The following is a 17,041-nucleotide window of genomic DNA, read 5'->3' as shown; positions in this document are numbered from 1 at the left end:
CAGTTACAGCACTACAGCCATGTAGCGCGATTCCTTGAGGGTGATCCGGCTCACAGAATCCTCATTGTTAAGGACCTGAGCGGTGGGACCGGGCCAAGGGGATGCCCACATAACACCTAATTGCAGAAAATAGATAGTTATTTCCAGCATTGATGGTTCCCAACCAGGATCCTGAGCTGTTTCGTCATGTGGTAGCTGTGGAAATGAGCTGTACCACTGCAATGCACTCAACATGCCCTGACCTGACCTGATTTCAAATGGTAGCCTATAAATAACAAATAAATAAAAAAAATGCTACAAGAGTTAGCCTACACAGCTTAAATGGTGAAGCAGACAATGAAGAAGCAAAGGATATTATTGATGTGATCGTGCGAATGCAAACTGCTTGTGTTTGAAAATTTAAAAATGACATTACCAGAAGCAATTTTGGCAAGCAACCTCATTTAAGTCTTTTGAATGTACATTATTATGGGTTTGAAACCACAATGCAACCGAACTGCAGAAGTTACACTCAGCTTTAGAATAACATCTATCTTCAATGTGACTCCTTTTTATTATTCCTACCTATGGTCACTAACAAAGCAGGGTCTTTTTTCCCTGGATTGTTGTGCCAAAACACTAGAACTGGAACTAAGAGCAGAAACTGTCCAAACATCAACCGTATCAGCATTATGTAATAAAACCAATGTTTGGAGCTTTGGAAAGCCTGCTTCACTGATCGCGATTTGCTAAGAGAATCAAGTCTTTTGATGTGTGTGGTGAGCTGCTGGAAATGTTCTACCAGTCCATAGTAGCCACTGTGGTGTTCTACCCTGCAGTCTCCTGGGGTTTGAAACCTTAGCTCAAAAGAAGCACAACGCCTAAACAAACCAGGAAAGCCTGCTCCATCACAGGGCAAACCCTGGACACACTGAAAGCTGTTGTGGAAAACAGGATGGTGGCAAAATTGGACACCATCATGAAAAATCCCCTCCATCCCCTCCAGGAGGCACTGTCTTGGAGAACTTTTATTACAGGCTTATCTGCCACGGCGTGCTAAATTGTGCCTGTTGGGGTCTTTTCTGCCTACTGCTATCAGGCAATTTGATTATTCTACCCAATGTACTTGTTAACTTTATTTTTATTTATTTATTTTTTATATATTTATTTTTCAATTGATTGACTGGATGTATTACCTGTCCTGTGACTATGTATTCATGTTTCTGCCGTTGTATGTATCTGAATTTTCCCTTGGGATTAAAAGTTTCTCTCATCTAATCTAAAACAATACATTGTCCTGTTCTACAATATCTAAAGCTGAACTGATTCTAAAGGACTATTAGGTTGTGAAATACAGAGTTGGTGTTTAAATTCAGATGTGCAGCAGAGAGAGAGAGAGTTAATTGTTAATATGAGCATAAATGATATTGAACAGGGTCGCCAACTCCAGTCCTGGAGAACCACCATGGCTGCAGGTTTTCACTCTGACCCTTTTCTTAATGATTGACCTGTTTTTGCTGCTAATTAACTTCTTGTGAATTCATTTTACTTGACCTGCTCTTGAAGACTCAGGCCCCTTAATTAGCAGCCAAACAATAACGAGATACAAAATGCGCCAAAACAACTGGTGTCCATCATACAATATCTGAAAATAAAGAAAGATGAAGGTCTCAGGAATGTCAATCTGCTCAGGTCCAGAAAACATTTTACCAGTGCTCTTAGAAAAGAGAAAAATCAACAATTTCAGAAATGTCTGCTAATGCACCACGAGAGCAGCAACAAGCCACAGAATTAAAGAACGGGTTTACTTAACAACAAGAATCAGCGCCTAATTAAGCAACTTAAATTGATTGGAGTTTAAAGTCCTGACTTAGTTGGTCTTCTGTTATCTCCCTCACTTCACATTTCATTTCTGTTTGGGTGCCATTTAAGAAAAGAAATGAAGCAATTCAGAAGAACAATGAAGAAATTCAGGGGAACAAATCTTAAAAGAGAAGTCAATTAAAATGAATTAACAAGAAGTTAATTAGCAGCACAAACAGGGCACTCATTAAAAAAAACGGGTCAGAATGAAAACCTGCAGCCACGGTGGTCCCCCAGGACCAGAGTTGGCAACCCATGGTATAGAACACTATTACACATTGTGATCTCTAGGTAATTATTATAGTTCTGTTTGTTGCTGTATATAAAATGTAACATTTTAAAATGTTTTAAGATATTAAAAAATGTGTATTTCTTCAACAATGAAGCACACTGTCTCTGATTTAGTGTTTAACTGGCTTAATTAAGGGAGATTCCTGGTTATTTATGGAAATGCAAAGTAGCATACTGTACATGTGAAACTTCCCTTCCTGTACATGTTTTATACTTTGTTCTTGCTACAATGAATGAGCACTAGGAACTTACATAAATTATACATTTCTTGTAAAGACCATTAATACTGTTTAACTTACAAAAAAGTTTTCTTTTTACTTACAAATACTACTATTTACTACTGTGTATTTACTGAAAACATTTTATCTACTCTCTATATAAGAATTCCTAAGCCTAAAAGTGCAACAATTTTGTGCAATGATTTTATGTGACGTTTTAATGTGATTTTTTTGTCATGCTTTAAATTGGGCTTATTTTAAAACTTACAATTTGTGGTACGCAGCTGGGGGTCAGACCTGGCCAGGACGCCTGGAAGGACTGGGTCATGGCTTATTTATCCTCCGGGCCACGAGGGGACAACCGCCCTGGAGTAGAAGAGGCCCACGGAAGGGGAGCAGGGAGGCTCAAGACCGTTGGGGCCTCTGGTCACCGCCAGGGGGTGCCCCGAGCCTCATGGAGCCCGGGACTTATTCACTTCCGCCACACCCATGGAGGACGATCCTTCCAGGGTCACCTGGAATGCTTCCGGGTGCTCTCCTGATGCTTCTGCCACACCAGGACGTGACGTCAGGTAGAACACCTGGAGCTCATCCGGGTGAGGATAAAGGGGGCCGCCTCCCTCCTGTCAGAGAGCTGGAGTCGGGAGCAGAAGTAGGACGAAGCTCCTGGAGAGAGAGTGCAGGTGGCCCAGGGACAAGGAGAGAGAAGGCCCATGAGAAGGGAGACTGGGGCTAGAAGCACGTTGTGAGTTGTGCGGGACTGAGTAGTGTTGTTGTGGGGAGAAGAAAATAAAAGTATCTTGATAAAGATGTGGTCTCAGACTGGTGGTGTCCGGGCAAATATCACAATGGCGCCCGAATAGGGACTTCCCGCCTGTTCCAAGGCAGGGGACCCGTTAAACAAATATTTTGTGAGCTGCCCGGCACCTCAGTCCACCACACACACGCGCCGCGTGGATGCGGCCTGCACACGTACTGCGGACGGCTCGCGGATCACCCAGGGGCCGCAAGAGGTTCGTCGTAGCGACATCTCCCACCCGATGGGGATTGTAATCGTCGAAAGAGACCCGAGCGCTGTGGACTTACCAGTGGTCGCTGTTCCCGTGAGGATCGAGGTCGGCTCAGCCACGGATATGGCCGGCAGTATCTTGATAAAGATGTGGTTTCAGACTGGTGGTGTCCGGGCAAATATCACAATACAGTAATCCCTCCTCCATCACGGGGGTTGCGTTCCAGAGCCACCCGCGAAATAAGAAAATCCGCGAAGTAGAAGCCATATGTTTATATGGTTATTTTTATATTGTCATGCTTGGGTCACAGATTTGCGCAGAAACACAGGAGGTTGTAGAGAGACAGGAACGTTATTCAAACACTGCAAACAAACATTTGTCTCTTTTTCAAAAGTTTAAACTGTGCTCCATGACAAGACAGAGATGACAGTTCTGTCTCACAATTAAAAGAATGCAAACATATCTTCCTCTTCAAAGGAGTGCGCGTCAGGAGCACAGGCTGTCAGAAACAGAGAGGAAAGCAAACAAATCAATAGGGCTGTTTGGCTTTTAAGTATGCGAAGCACCGCCGGTACAAAGCTGTTGAAGGCGGCAGCTCACACCCCCTCCGTCAGGAGCAGGGTGAGAGAGAGAGAGAGAGAGAGAGAAAAACAAAACAGTGAAAAATCAATACGTGCCCTTTGAGCTTTTAAGTATGTGAAGCACCGTGCAGCATGTTGTTTCAGGAAGCAGCTGCACACAGAAAGTAGCAACGTGAAGATAATCTTTCAGCATTTTTAGACGAGCGTCCGTATCGTCTAGGTGTGCGAACAGCCCCCCTGCTCACACCCCCTACGTCAGGATCAGAGAAAGTCAGCGCAAGAGAGACAGAGAAAAGTAAGTTGGGTAGCTTCTCAGCCATCTGCCAATAGCGTCCCTTGTATGAAATCAACTGGGCAAACCAACTGAGGAAGCATGTACCAGAAATTAAAAGACCCATTGTCCTCAGAAATCCGTGAACCAGCAAAAAATCTGCGATATATATTTAAATATGCTTACATATAAAATCCGCGATAGAGTGAAGCCGCGAAAGGCAAAGCGCAATATAGCGAGGGATCACTGTATATAAGTTTGGTATCATTCTTTTCAGAATGTATCGAACTTTAATGTGATGTTGTTAGATTTTCAGATTCTTATTCCATTTTTAAATTATAAACTAAAAAATATCAAGAACTCACGTCCCGCAAGACGAGACTGAACCAAGAGTGCCAAGAGATTTAACCACGCCCGGGGCTGGAAATAAAACACAAAGATTAGGACAGCTGCTGTACAGGCTTTTAAATGTTCGAACCGATGCATGAGATGAAGATCATGAGGCACGGCAGCAGCAGCAAGCCAGCAGCTGATCGAACAAACAGGAGGTAAAAAAAAAACAAATGTATTTGTTTCCTACTGTATCACTGTTTAAGAGAGGGTTTCAGAGGAGCAACTGCGTCTCCTTGAAGTGTGTTCAGCACCCCTCTTCACAACGCCAGTGGCAGACTGGCCGCAACTGGGGGTTGGGCACCGAAGGTGCCAGGGGGGCTTGCCTCCCTTGTAACTATTATAAAAAAGAAACACTGAGGTGTGTTCAGCACATAACTTTTGCATAAAGCTATTGTAGGCTTACATTTTTTTATGTGGGTTGAAACAGAAGAATTACATCTTGTCAAAAAATACATAGTATATCTGCCTGACTATGTGGCTGTTAAGGCACATACATGCAAAAAAAAAAAAAAACTCGTTATCTCTGTAAAGAAAAACCACTGAAGCAATTTTAATGAAAAGCAATAGATGTCTAGCATTTTAAAAATCTAAGAACTGTTCCAGGTTTCATTTGATTAGATTCATCTTTGATTATTGTGTCCATAGACTCACATCTTGACAAACACAGACATCATTCCAAAAGTCATCAAATTTTAATCAGGAATGGCTAAAACGCCTAAATCTACAGAAAACAGATCAAAGCTTTCACACTAGGAGTAGAGGGTATGGCCAAAAATCCGTATGATGGCATAACTAAAAATTCTGATGGTTTTGACAGATACAAGTACATTGTATTTTTATAGTACTGTATATACTCTACTACTTATTTTTTTCTTTTAAAAATTCTTTTTTATTTTTAAAAAAGATTCAACTTCATGTATTTATCTCTCTTGCGACTTGTCCCAAAAAAACAAACAGGTTTGATTATTTCTTAAGTTGCAGTGGTGGGCTGCAGCATAGAGGACTAAGGAACATGGGTGTTCTGGACCTCGCAAACAGCAAAGAGATTCATCTGTGTGATGTCTCATGTTTTACCAAACGGAAAAAAAGGGCAGATTTTGCAGCTGAATTTCCTGTGCCTGTTAACCCTTTGTACAGTCAGCACATTATTGGCTGTCACAAAAAAGGCTGAACATGACTTTGCTGGAAATTTGGTATGCAGTCACTAAATCTGACATGATATTTTAGTCATGTAAACTGACGCAAACTCCAGTGACAAGATCGGCAGCTACACTCCGCAAGTCTGACATACCCAATGACTAGAAGTCGCGTAATGTGATATCAGCTTAAGCAGATATGTTCCTATCGGGTGTTACCTCAAAGAGAGATATTATGGATAAGGGTTTACTATAATGCAAAAGCTGTCTAATATACATGCAAAGATTTAATCTGAATAAGCTCAGATTAGAGGACATTCCTAAATCTTGACATCCTGAAGAAAACATATATATGTGTTAGACTGGTAAGAATGTACTTATTTTTCCTTTTAATTTTTTTTAATGTGGTGGTTATTTAGATGATTATTTACTAATAAGCACACAAGTAAGTAACACTGATATAGCTGCTCTTTTCTGAGTCACTGGTGTCTGCTCTGCTCATCATTAATTGTTGGCACTCAGATACAATTAAGAGAGCAAATGCCACAGAAAAAGTGTATTAAAAAACAGAAAAACAAACATAAAATATGATACAAAAAAACATAAAATGTCTTAATTTCCTATAAGGATCATTCTGACACTGCTGCATATTTCTAAATGCAAAATAAAAGGAAAAAATGGGTCAGCTGATCAAAGAATGTGATCAATTAAGTTAACAATGACTGACTGATTGAGAAACTTGTTGGAACAAAAACCTGCAGCAACAGGGGGCCCTGAGGACTGAACGTTGAGAATTCTTCATTCTTTTATCCTGGGTCTTTTTGTGTTCCAAGTGAATGAGGTTACAACTGCCTCCAATTCTTTATTTAACAAAATTAATTATCCTTGCTAATGTGAGATAAAGGCATGTCTAGCTGATAATAAGGTCTTGTTTAACACATTCCAACCTTTTCCTAATGTTAAATTGTTAATAGGTCTTTAATCTGTGGTGTAATAAAAATTTTACTTTACTCTATACATGTGACAATGCTGCTACTAATTAAGGTTTCTAATTATATGAACTGATATGAGATAGTTAAATAAGACTGTTCAAATGGTCTTGTTCAAATGGATCTTGAAATCTGAGCTCTGAATAAATCCTCAGGTAGATTTAGTGCAAACACAAGTGACGAGTATGAAACAGAAATATAAAGAGTCAAGTCATCTGCATAAAGGAGATGCCTCCTCTTTAACTCTATTCCTTATAATGCCCAAAATCTCTGGTAGTGTACATAGGTAAATGTTGAAGCTATCACTCAAAGTAACAAAATAAAATCAGGATCACATTCTATTGAAATGAATTTTATTTATTTAAATGAACTGAAACTTCCAGACTGGAGTATAGCAGTTTAATTTATGCAGATATAATGGGTCATAAGATACTGTGGTGAAAAAGTATTTGACATTATCAAAGGCTTTATGTGCATTAAAGATGATATTATGTCATGAGCCTCGATTGCTGAGGTATATACAGTACTAGCCGTTCCACCCGCGTAGTATTGAAATAGGACAAATTTTAAAAATCAACAAACAAAAAAGTACCGCAAGGTAAGCGGAGGCAAGTTACACTCCAAAACGCAGAGGAAGACCAATTCCCCACTCCTGACGTGACGCTTCACATTCCCCTCGGCCCGCAGCCTCAGTCTCGGATTAGCATAAATAAATCACTCCTGCAAGTGAACTATGATTCTTAGCACAATGAGAGAAGTTGCAAAATCAACCGGAATGTTCAAGCAAATTATTGAAAACAACCCGATCTAAACCTGTTATGTAGTTCTCTCGTGAAAAGCAGACAGACATATAGATAGACAGACATTGGATTTTATATATATACTGTATATAATATATATATATATATATATATATATATATATGTATATAGAGAAACAGAGAGAGAAAAAGAGAGAGATTATGCTGACAATACACGGAAGATTTTGATACTGATTGTCTTCTGCCTTTCTCGGAAAATAAAAGAAGATACAGTAGTTCTTTCTACATTTTGTTTTTTAAGTCCATTGATGTAAGAACATCAGTGTTTGGCACGGAATCTAGTCCAAAGGATGAGAATCTGGTAGAGAGTATTTGGTAGGACCATTTCCTCCATGGCTTTGATGAATATAGTTAACAATCAATGACCTGATTTGGCACAGAATTTTTAACAAATTCAGTTGGACGGACATCTGGGCCAGCAGATCTTTTTTAATTATTTTCTTTGTAAAGATTTAACAGCATCCAAGAATTTAAACAGTGTTAAAGTTTTATTCAAGTGGGTTATGCCTGATGCCTAAAGATGTAGCATTTCTTATTTTATTAACTAAATTGTAAAATTAAGGCATCTTTATCATTAGTTTACAATGAGTAAAGCAACATATGCCTTAAATATGTTGTTACTAAACAAAAAGAGGTAAACTTTGGAACTTACAGCATTGCTCATTTCTATAATAGTATTTTGAACATCTTATAAAAACTTTAAAAAAATTGTTTTTAAATAAATGATGGAGATGAAAAGGAACATGAATGTGTGAAACCATTTTGGAAAATACCACCCTAACCTACAGCACCAACCATCATTCTACTCCACCACCTCCACTCCCAAGTCCTTACCAAACCCAGTCTTATTAATAATCCTGTAAATATGGCTTTACTACAGAGCCCCATAAGTGTCAGGCAAAAAAAAAAATCCATTCATAATACATTTGAATGAATTGGTAGATAATTCAAAATAAATTATGTAATTTGTTCAAACAGATTATTTTTATTTTTTTCTTATTTCAGTAGCTATTTATTTTTCCTGGTATGCAGCTTAGTGAACCAGAACCAGAAAGTATACCCAGCCAATAGTTTCACTTTATTCTATGCTGTTCTGTGCAATTATAGACTACAGTTTAAAATTTCCTTTTTTTCTAATAATGTTTCCACCACTAACTCTGGAGTATCACATCCTCATAGAAAATTCCATAAATTCATTCTTGAAACTTCTCTAGTTTTTAAATTTCATTTCAGGACTCCTCAAAAGAACCGTGTCAACCGTGTTGGTCTTCCAACTAGTTCCCCTTCCAGTTCATTGATTTTAACACACACTTTACAGTTCACTTTCAGTTCCCTGAACTGAATACCAGGAAAACCATACAGGGCTCCTTAATAAGAACTGGATGAAAAGGGGAAAAATAATAATAATTTTTTTGTACGAATTAATATGGAACATGGCTCTGTACTTCTGAAATAAGTGTCGGGGAAAAAAATAAAAATAATCTGTTTTTAACAAGTTACGTAATTCATTGAACAGATTTTCTTTTTTTTTTTGCTTAACACCCACGGGGCTCCATACTTTATATGTTCAGCAATTTTAAAATAAAGGTTATGTTTTTAAAATATTGTATGGGTAGCTTAATGTGTACACAAAATCAAGATATGAAGGAATATGCAGAAATATTATCCGCTTGAAAGTTGATGTTCTTATGTAAGATTGAAGACATGTATTTCATATTTGGACCAATGTTACATTTGACAGTTTTTTATTTTGTTTTTATTGTTAATAAAGTTATTAGATACAGTTCCATTTAATGCAGCAACTTTTTGGGGCAAAGACAACAGATTGTGAAAAAACAAACCTTCCAAAATACAGGGCTGCTCTTTGCAATTGCTGGCAACATTTTTCCACAGACACAACAATTAAAACTGTCTGAATTGTGAGTGCTACCGGCTAAGTGCTATTTTATTACAATGAGCTCAAAACCACATTGTTAGCATGTTTTGAAAGAGGTGACCAAAAGGAAACATTCAGTGTAAGAAATGCCACATTATGACACCAGGCAGAGAGCTAACCACAGGCAGCTGAATTACAAAAGGATCAATTCTGCATCATAATTATCTCAGAATTACATCTGAAATGAAAAAAAAAGAGTGCAAGGCTGCTGCTTCCCTCACTACCTAATAACTGGATTCAAACGGCTTCACAATACTTCTGTCAGAGACCCGATTCAAATCAAATGTAACAAACAATTCACCCCTTAACTCACTCAACTGTACTTGCTATGCCATGGATGGACAAACTATGGCCTGAAGCCTGTGTCCTCAAAAAATATTAAATATTCCAGCCTTGGTGAGGTGATCTTAAACAGATAAAGCAGGAGTTAGTTGGTGTAAGTGTAGTAGCCTGTCAGAACACCAAAATCTGTAAAGTATGTTGATGTTTTGACGTGGGAGGTTTTTGAGGAGACCAGTGTAATTAAACCATTTCTTGGAGAATGTAATTTTAAAGCTAATGTTTGTCATTAACACATTTGCTAGATTGCCAGAGTTCACAGGCACACCTAGAGAATTTAGCAGCCCACTTTTACTCATTATTTACAATTCGGCCCACCACAAAAACTGTTTGCCCACTCCTGGTCTATACGGTGCTACTAACAAAAGGGGAAACTTTACACTCCTCATCACCTGTCCTCACTACTAAACAATTCAATTCTTTATTGTAGAAGTACAAGTACCATGTACAATGAAATGCTTGCTTGCATGTGCCCCCGCAGACAGTGAACATAGACAAAAAAAAACACACAATAAATAAATGAATATAAATAAGTATATAAATAAAACCAGAATCCTAGGAATAAATAGAGACAGTGGCAGAAGTATATGTGCAGGTAGCAGTGGAGGTGACACAAGGTTACTGATTGTTCATGAGTCTGATTGCAGTTGGGTAGAAACTGTTCCTGAACCTGGAGGATCACGTCCGAATGGACTTTAGTCGCTTCCCAGATGGGAGGAGGGTGAAAAGTGACAGTGCAGGGTAGCTGGGGTCCCGCCTGATACGGTTCACTTTACTGAGACAGCATGTAGTGTGGATGCCATGGATCGCAGGGAGCTGTGTTGCCGTGATCTGCTGTGCTGTATTCACCACACGCTGCAGAGCTCTGCAGTCCTGAACTGAGCAGTTGCTGTACCAGGATGTGATGCATCCTGTCAGGATGGATTCCACAGTACACCTGTACAATCTGCACAGGGTTGTGGGGGACTTACTCAGTCTCTTGAGGAAGTAGAGGCATTGTTGGGCTTTCTTGACTACTGCCGCAGTGCGACTTGACCCTTTAATGTCATTAGTGAGGGTGACTCCAAGGAACCTAAAGCTGCTGACCTGCTCCACAGCCTCACCTCCGATGTAGATGGCGCTGTGCTCTGTTGCCTGTTTGCGGAAATCCACAATCATCTCCTTAGTTTTGCTAACGTTGAGGGTGAGGTTGTTGTCCTGACCATTCTGCCAGTCAGGAGTCTGTAGGCCATCTAATCGTCCTCGCTGATCAGACCTATTACAGTGGTATCGTCAGCAAACTTGAGGATTCTAATCGTGGCTCTTTTAACTACTTCTAAGTTTTGAAATGCACCTATCAATAAGCACTTGTTTAGTTAAAAGTCTAATTTTATAAAAATTTTCTCCTGGGTCTTTCTTTAAGTCTCTGTTAAGGTCTGAATTGATCCTTTACTCTTATGCAATTTAAATCTGATCTACTAACGTGAGGTGACACGGTGACACAGTGGTACTGCCACTGCCTCGCATTAAGGAGACCAGGGTTCACTTCCTGGGTCCTACCTGCTTACAGTCTGCATGTTCTCCCCACATCTGCGTGGGTTCCCTCCAGGTGCTCTGGTTTCTTCCCACAATCCAAAGACACGCTTCTTAGTTGGATTGGTGAGCGTAACTGGGACCTGTGTTTATGTCTAGGAAATGTTTCTGCCTTGCACCCTGTGCTTGTTGGGCTAGGCCCCAGCTTCCTCGTGGCATATCCTGGATAAAGCAGGTTTAGAAAATGGATGGATACTGATGTGACTCTTTGGAACTAACTTCTTGTGCTGTATATCAAAAATTGTTGGTAGTTAATGTCTTCTTGTGCACATTTTGTCATTCATCTTGCACTGCTAATACAAGTTTGCTGCTGGGTACCAAAGCCTTCCCTGGCAGCGTAGTTTACAAAGCAGAAAACACACTCATTATGGGCCAACTAACCTAAACTGTGGAAGAAAACCCACAAAGCATGTGGAGAACATGCAAGCTCCAAATGGATTATGTCTGATATGTGACTAAAGATAGATAGATAGATAGATAGATAGATAGATAGATAGATAGATAGATAGATAGATAGATAGATAGATAGATAGATTTATTAATCCCAGGGGGAAATTCACATACTCCAGCAGCAGCATACTGATACCAAAAACAATATTAAAGAGTAATAAAAATGCAGGTAAAAACAGACAATAACTTTGAATAATGTTACCGTTTAACCCCCCACCCCCGGTGGAATTGAAGAGTCGCATAGTTTTGGGGAGGAACGATCTCCTCGGTCTGTTAGTGGTGCAGGACAGTGACAGCAGTCTGTCGCTGGAGCTGCTCCTCTGTCTGGTGATGACACTGTTTAGTGGATGCAGTGGATTCTCCATAATTGATAGGAGCCTGCTGAGCGCCCGTCGCTCTGCCACGAATGTCAAACTGTCCAGCTCCATTCCTACAACAGAGCCTGCTATTATAAAATAGAGCCAAATATTTGGAGCTGTGAGCTAATTATGGCACTTTTATGTTTATTTTATTCACTTACTTAACTTTAATATGATCTACCATTTGCTTGTCATGCATGATCACGTCTTGAATTGCTCATTTTATCTTGTCACTTTGAAATTTCTTCACAGAAAGAACCACTGACACGCAGAAAAATAACTAAGCGGTGTGCTAGAGAGCAGCACTGTAAGGACCTTCAAAACACACGCTTATTACTTTGGACAATCTAGGAGAGTAGGATGGACGAGCTTGCGGGGCTGAATGGCCTGTTTTCGTCATAACTTTTGTAATGTTCTTCCGCGCCCTGGACGCTACTTTGTGATGGTATGCTTCGTAAAGGCGCTATACAAGTTAAAGTCCGGCAGCGTGAAAGGATGAAGCCACGCCCACTCTCGGTCTAAATGCCACATGCCAGACTGTGAGAACCCATAGTACTTTGTCCATTTGTTTTTTTGCCTCAATCGATTGTCTCTGCTTAATACAATTAAGAGCAATATTGAATGGGGCGAATTAGCACTCCGGCGGCGCCAGGTATTGGGGTCGCGCGCACAGTTCCGTGGACGCGGAGCGGGCGTGCACCCCCAGGCCACAGGTACACCTCAGGCGGCACAACGTTGATTCGCCAGACTGACCTGATATAACTGCACCAAACAGGCGACCTAAACCGATGACACCTGACCTCACTACATCCCAGCGGCCGAGAGCTTCCCGGCTGAAGCAACTATAAGCATCCACCATGTCCTGCCCGTCCGGACACTATTCCTAGCCCTCCTCGCCCGCCCACCTTTTACTCACCAGCTGCGGAGTGGGCGCTTCTTCCTCGTCGGCGGGGCTGATGTCGCCTGCTGCCTGCGGGTCGTCACTTTCCGAGTCGCTCTCCCAGGTCGAGTCACATTCCTCCACAGTGCTGGGCTCCCTGTACTTCCAGCTGCTCAGCAGATTTCCCATTTAAAAGCCCTCCTCCCGGTTCAGAACTCGCCGCGTCCTTCCTTCAGCATGCTAGCGGATCGGCATGTCGCTCCGTCCCGCCCCCTCCCTCGGCCAAAAAAAAAAGCAGAAGAAGCAAAAAGCGATAATGGCAGAGACCGAGCGATTTCTGACAGGAAGCACCGCCGCACGTGCCCATGCATAGCACTCCCCCTTCTGTGCACATTAGTCCGAAAATACTCGCGGAGGCGGCGGCGGCAAGTGGCGTCGTACTTCACTGACTGGGTCGTAGTTGTAAGCAATAAAATGGAAATAAACAGAGGTCAGTGATCATTAAGAACACCAAAATGTTATATTGGCGGTATTTTGCTTTAGATTTTCTATATTTAACTCATATCTCAGGTTATTATAGCGGAGGCTGGCTTGCTTTTTTTAAAGAAAAAGTGATTAAAAGACTTTGAGCGAGTGGCTAGATTATTGTATTTGCAATTATTTCAATTAGACAATGTAAGTTGTCAGACTCATAACACCCATTCTTTGACAAAAAATTGATGCCCTGATGTTTACCCAGACAATAGTCAAATTCTCGAATAATATGTAAAAATCCAAATATGCATCCATAAAGTGTCTATAAAGTATTAACCCCCCTTGGAAGTTTTTAGATTTTATTGTTCTTCAACATTAAATCAGGCTTCTGACATTGATTAACAGGACAAAGGCTCTTTAATGTCCATGTAGTTTTGCTTATCTAATGATGCTCAGGGCTCTCTTATCCAGTACTTGTATTTCTGAATGGATGTGTAGTAAATTAAATAAGGAAAAAAACTGAAATCTTAGTTGTTGGTATAATTGTAAACAATAAGGTTCTTAGAAATAAACTTGAACCTTTAGCATTAAATGTCAAGGCAGAAGTAAAGATTTTTTTGTGTAATCATAGACGCTGATCTTACTTTAAATCACACATTAACCAAATAACTAGGAGTGTATTTTCCCATTTAAAGAACATTGCAAAAGTTAGACTGCTTACAGCACTGCAAGATGCTCAGAAGTCAATTCACGCTTTTGTTTTTTGTCTACTTGATTACGGTAATTCACTCCTACTACCTAAGAAAGACATCAGTCGGTTGAAGTTTAAAATGCAGTATCAAGAATCTTAACGAGATAAAGAACATCTGAGTACATCTCACTGGTCCTAGCATCGTTATACATTATTACCCCATGTCCTTTAGAATTGACTAAAATACTAACCTAATAGGGTTAGGGGTTAGGCTTAGGGTAGTGAATAGGGTTAGAAATTAGGGTTAGATAAGGATTAGAATAATCTTTCTCCTTTCTATATTTTGGAATGTCTGTCCCCCTACATTCCAAGTCATAATCTTAGATCTTCTAATGGTGGTCTGCTTATAATTTCAAGAGCTAAGCATAAAATAAGTGGTAAGGCAGCCTTTTGCTGTTATTCACCTAAAATCTGCTATACTTTACCAGTAGAGATACACCAGACAAACAGTGTGGAACATTTAAAAAAAAACTCCTAAAAACGTATCATTTATCTTTTTCATAACTACATTTTAGCTCTTCTCCTAATAGACTATACATGCATAGAATTGTCACATTTTTCATGGATCTGCAATCCGCTGTAATCTCACCTTTGCTGTCTTTTTCTGTTTTTTTTTTTTTTTTCTGATCAAAGCACGGTGCCACTGTGATGTTTGAACAAAAGCAGATACCCCAACTTTCCATGAGACCCTTTTGGACAAAGCCTAAAAAACAAGCAACTACTTAAGATCATTTACGTTACGTTGACTGCCCAGGTGGGGGCTGGGTGGTCTTTTGACCTAAGGACCTCTGCAAATTTTATTTTTTTTCCAGCTGATCTGGAGTTTTTACATTTTTTTTTCTGTCCTCACCGGCTATCTTATCTTATCATCAGACTCATCTTCAGAGACTTAAAAAAGTATTCTATGTGTAAGAACTGTGCTTTTTAATCAATTATATATCTATTTTATGTAAGTATTTATTGATTTTTGTACATATGTTGTTTATTCATTATTATTCTTATTTGATTTTATTCTTCTTTTCTGGTAACTATTCCTTTGAAATCTAATAAAGCACTTTGAGCTACAACATGTGTGTGAAAATGTGCTATAGAAATAAAAGTTGTTGTTCAATCTGTAAGTGGTCTGAATTAAATACAAATATAAAACATAAACTAGCTCATTGCATAAGTATTCATATGGCTCAATATGGCACCCCAAAAGTTGACATTAAAGAGTCTTTTTCTGTTGAGCAACGTACTGTAAAAAAATGTCAAATTACATCCATTGTGATTCAGTGCTGTATAACTAAAATATGATAACTTCCAAGGGGGTGTACAGTTTTTAAACGCACTGAACATCCAAACACTGTCAAAGCCACTCAGTCCAGATCAAAGATATGGGGGGCTGAAGCCTTTCCTGACAGGATCAGTTGCTACGTACAAACAGACCATGGGTGGAGCTTCAGCACATTGGAGGGCACAGACAGGCACACTCACTAATAAAAGACACATTTCGACTCACCAGTTTACATGACCGGTACATCTTTCAAGTATGTAAAGAAAACCCTCGTAGACATGAAGAGAAAGTGCAAACTTTATATGGACATTTGAACCCAGTCTCCTGTATTTCTGAGGCAGCAGCACCAATAGCTATGCCACCCAAATCCTAAAAATGCATGTGTAGTATGTTAAACACAAAATGCCTTCAAAGGAATTATCAGTTAACATATTTATTATGTAAGCTTGCATGCAATAAAATTAAGTACTGGAGGTTAACACCTCTGTGGTGGGCTGGCACCCTGCCCGGGATTGGTTCCTGCCTTGTGCCCTATGTTGGCTGGGATTGGCTCCAGCAGACCCCCGTGACCCTGTGTTTGGATTCAGCAGGTTGGAAAATGGATGGATGGGTTAACACCTACATTTACTGCTCAACTGAATGGACTATTTATAATAAAACTGATGTGAACAAAAAGCTGCGTCCACACTTCTACCTTTTCATTTAAAGATACAGACATTACTCCCCATTTTTGCTTTTCATCCACACTATCCCAACATTTTTTTAAACTCTGAAAACTGAGACTTTGAAAACCCTCTCCAGAGCTGTACATTTCTGAAATCGATGGCTCAGTGTTGCAATATGGACTAATAAACATGTACACCTTTAAAAATGCAGAATCTAATTGCACATCCCTGATTGGAACCTGATCGTTACAACATCTCATTCCTTAAATGGTCATCCTTCATGGAAGAAAATCAAATTCCCACATAGCGGACAAGGAGAGTTGCTATGCATGCATATGTATATTGGACAGTCTGAATACCGCATACAGGCACAAGAGGCAAATAATTTACTGGTTGCTACAGTTTTGTGATAAAACTGGCCAGCAGTGTTACTGTATCTTTGAGCATACCCAGTTAGGTAGACATTTGCATCATATGTGTTTTCATATGGATGGAGATAGTTTCATAAATGATGTAAAAATGCAAGTGTAGATGGAGACTCTTTTTGTTTTTTAAAACACTGCTTTTAAATGAAAATGTAGTAGTGTAGATTTAGCCTAAAACTATACAAAAAAATAAAAAAGGGCAGAGGGTGTATGTTAACTGTTGAGGAAGATGAAAGAGGAACACTTATTGAACATTAGTTGTCTTGATTCCACAATCACAGCAATTACCATCAATTGAAGTTGAGTGGCTCTTCAGCCCGAACCCCATCTCTGTCATCTATCCATAGACTGGAAATAAATGGA

The 17,041-nt window shown here is 39.7% G+C and overlaps 1 protein-coding gene across 1 annotated transcript in view; it reads right to left on the bottom strand.

Moving 5' to 3' along the window:
* Window positions 1-13,576, bottom strand: part of ogfrl1 (opioid growth factor receptor-like 1) — a 120,356-nt gene extending 106,780 nt beyond the window's left edge. The window contains exon 1 of the mRNA XM_028820397.2: window positions 13,124-13,576. Coding sequence (XP_028676230.2) covers window positions 13,124-13,276 — 153 coding nt within the window. The 5' untranslated portion in view covers window positions 13,277-13,576. The remainder of the gene's footprint in view (window positions 1-13,123) is intronic.
* Between the last annotated feature and the right edge of the window lie 3,465 nt (window positions 13,577-17,041).

This window comes from Erpetoichthys calabaricus, chromosome 15 (assembly GCF_900747795.2).
Source record: "Erpetoichthys calabaricus chromosome 15, fErpCal1.3, whole genome shotgun sequence".
Taxonomy (NCBI): Eukaryota; Metazoa; Chordata; class Cladistia; order Polypteriformes; family Polypteridae; genus Erpetoichthys; species Erpetoichthys calabaricus.
The sequence above is the reverse complement of the archived record's forward strand: the minus strand, read 5'-3'. Positions and strand labels throughout refer to the sequence as shown.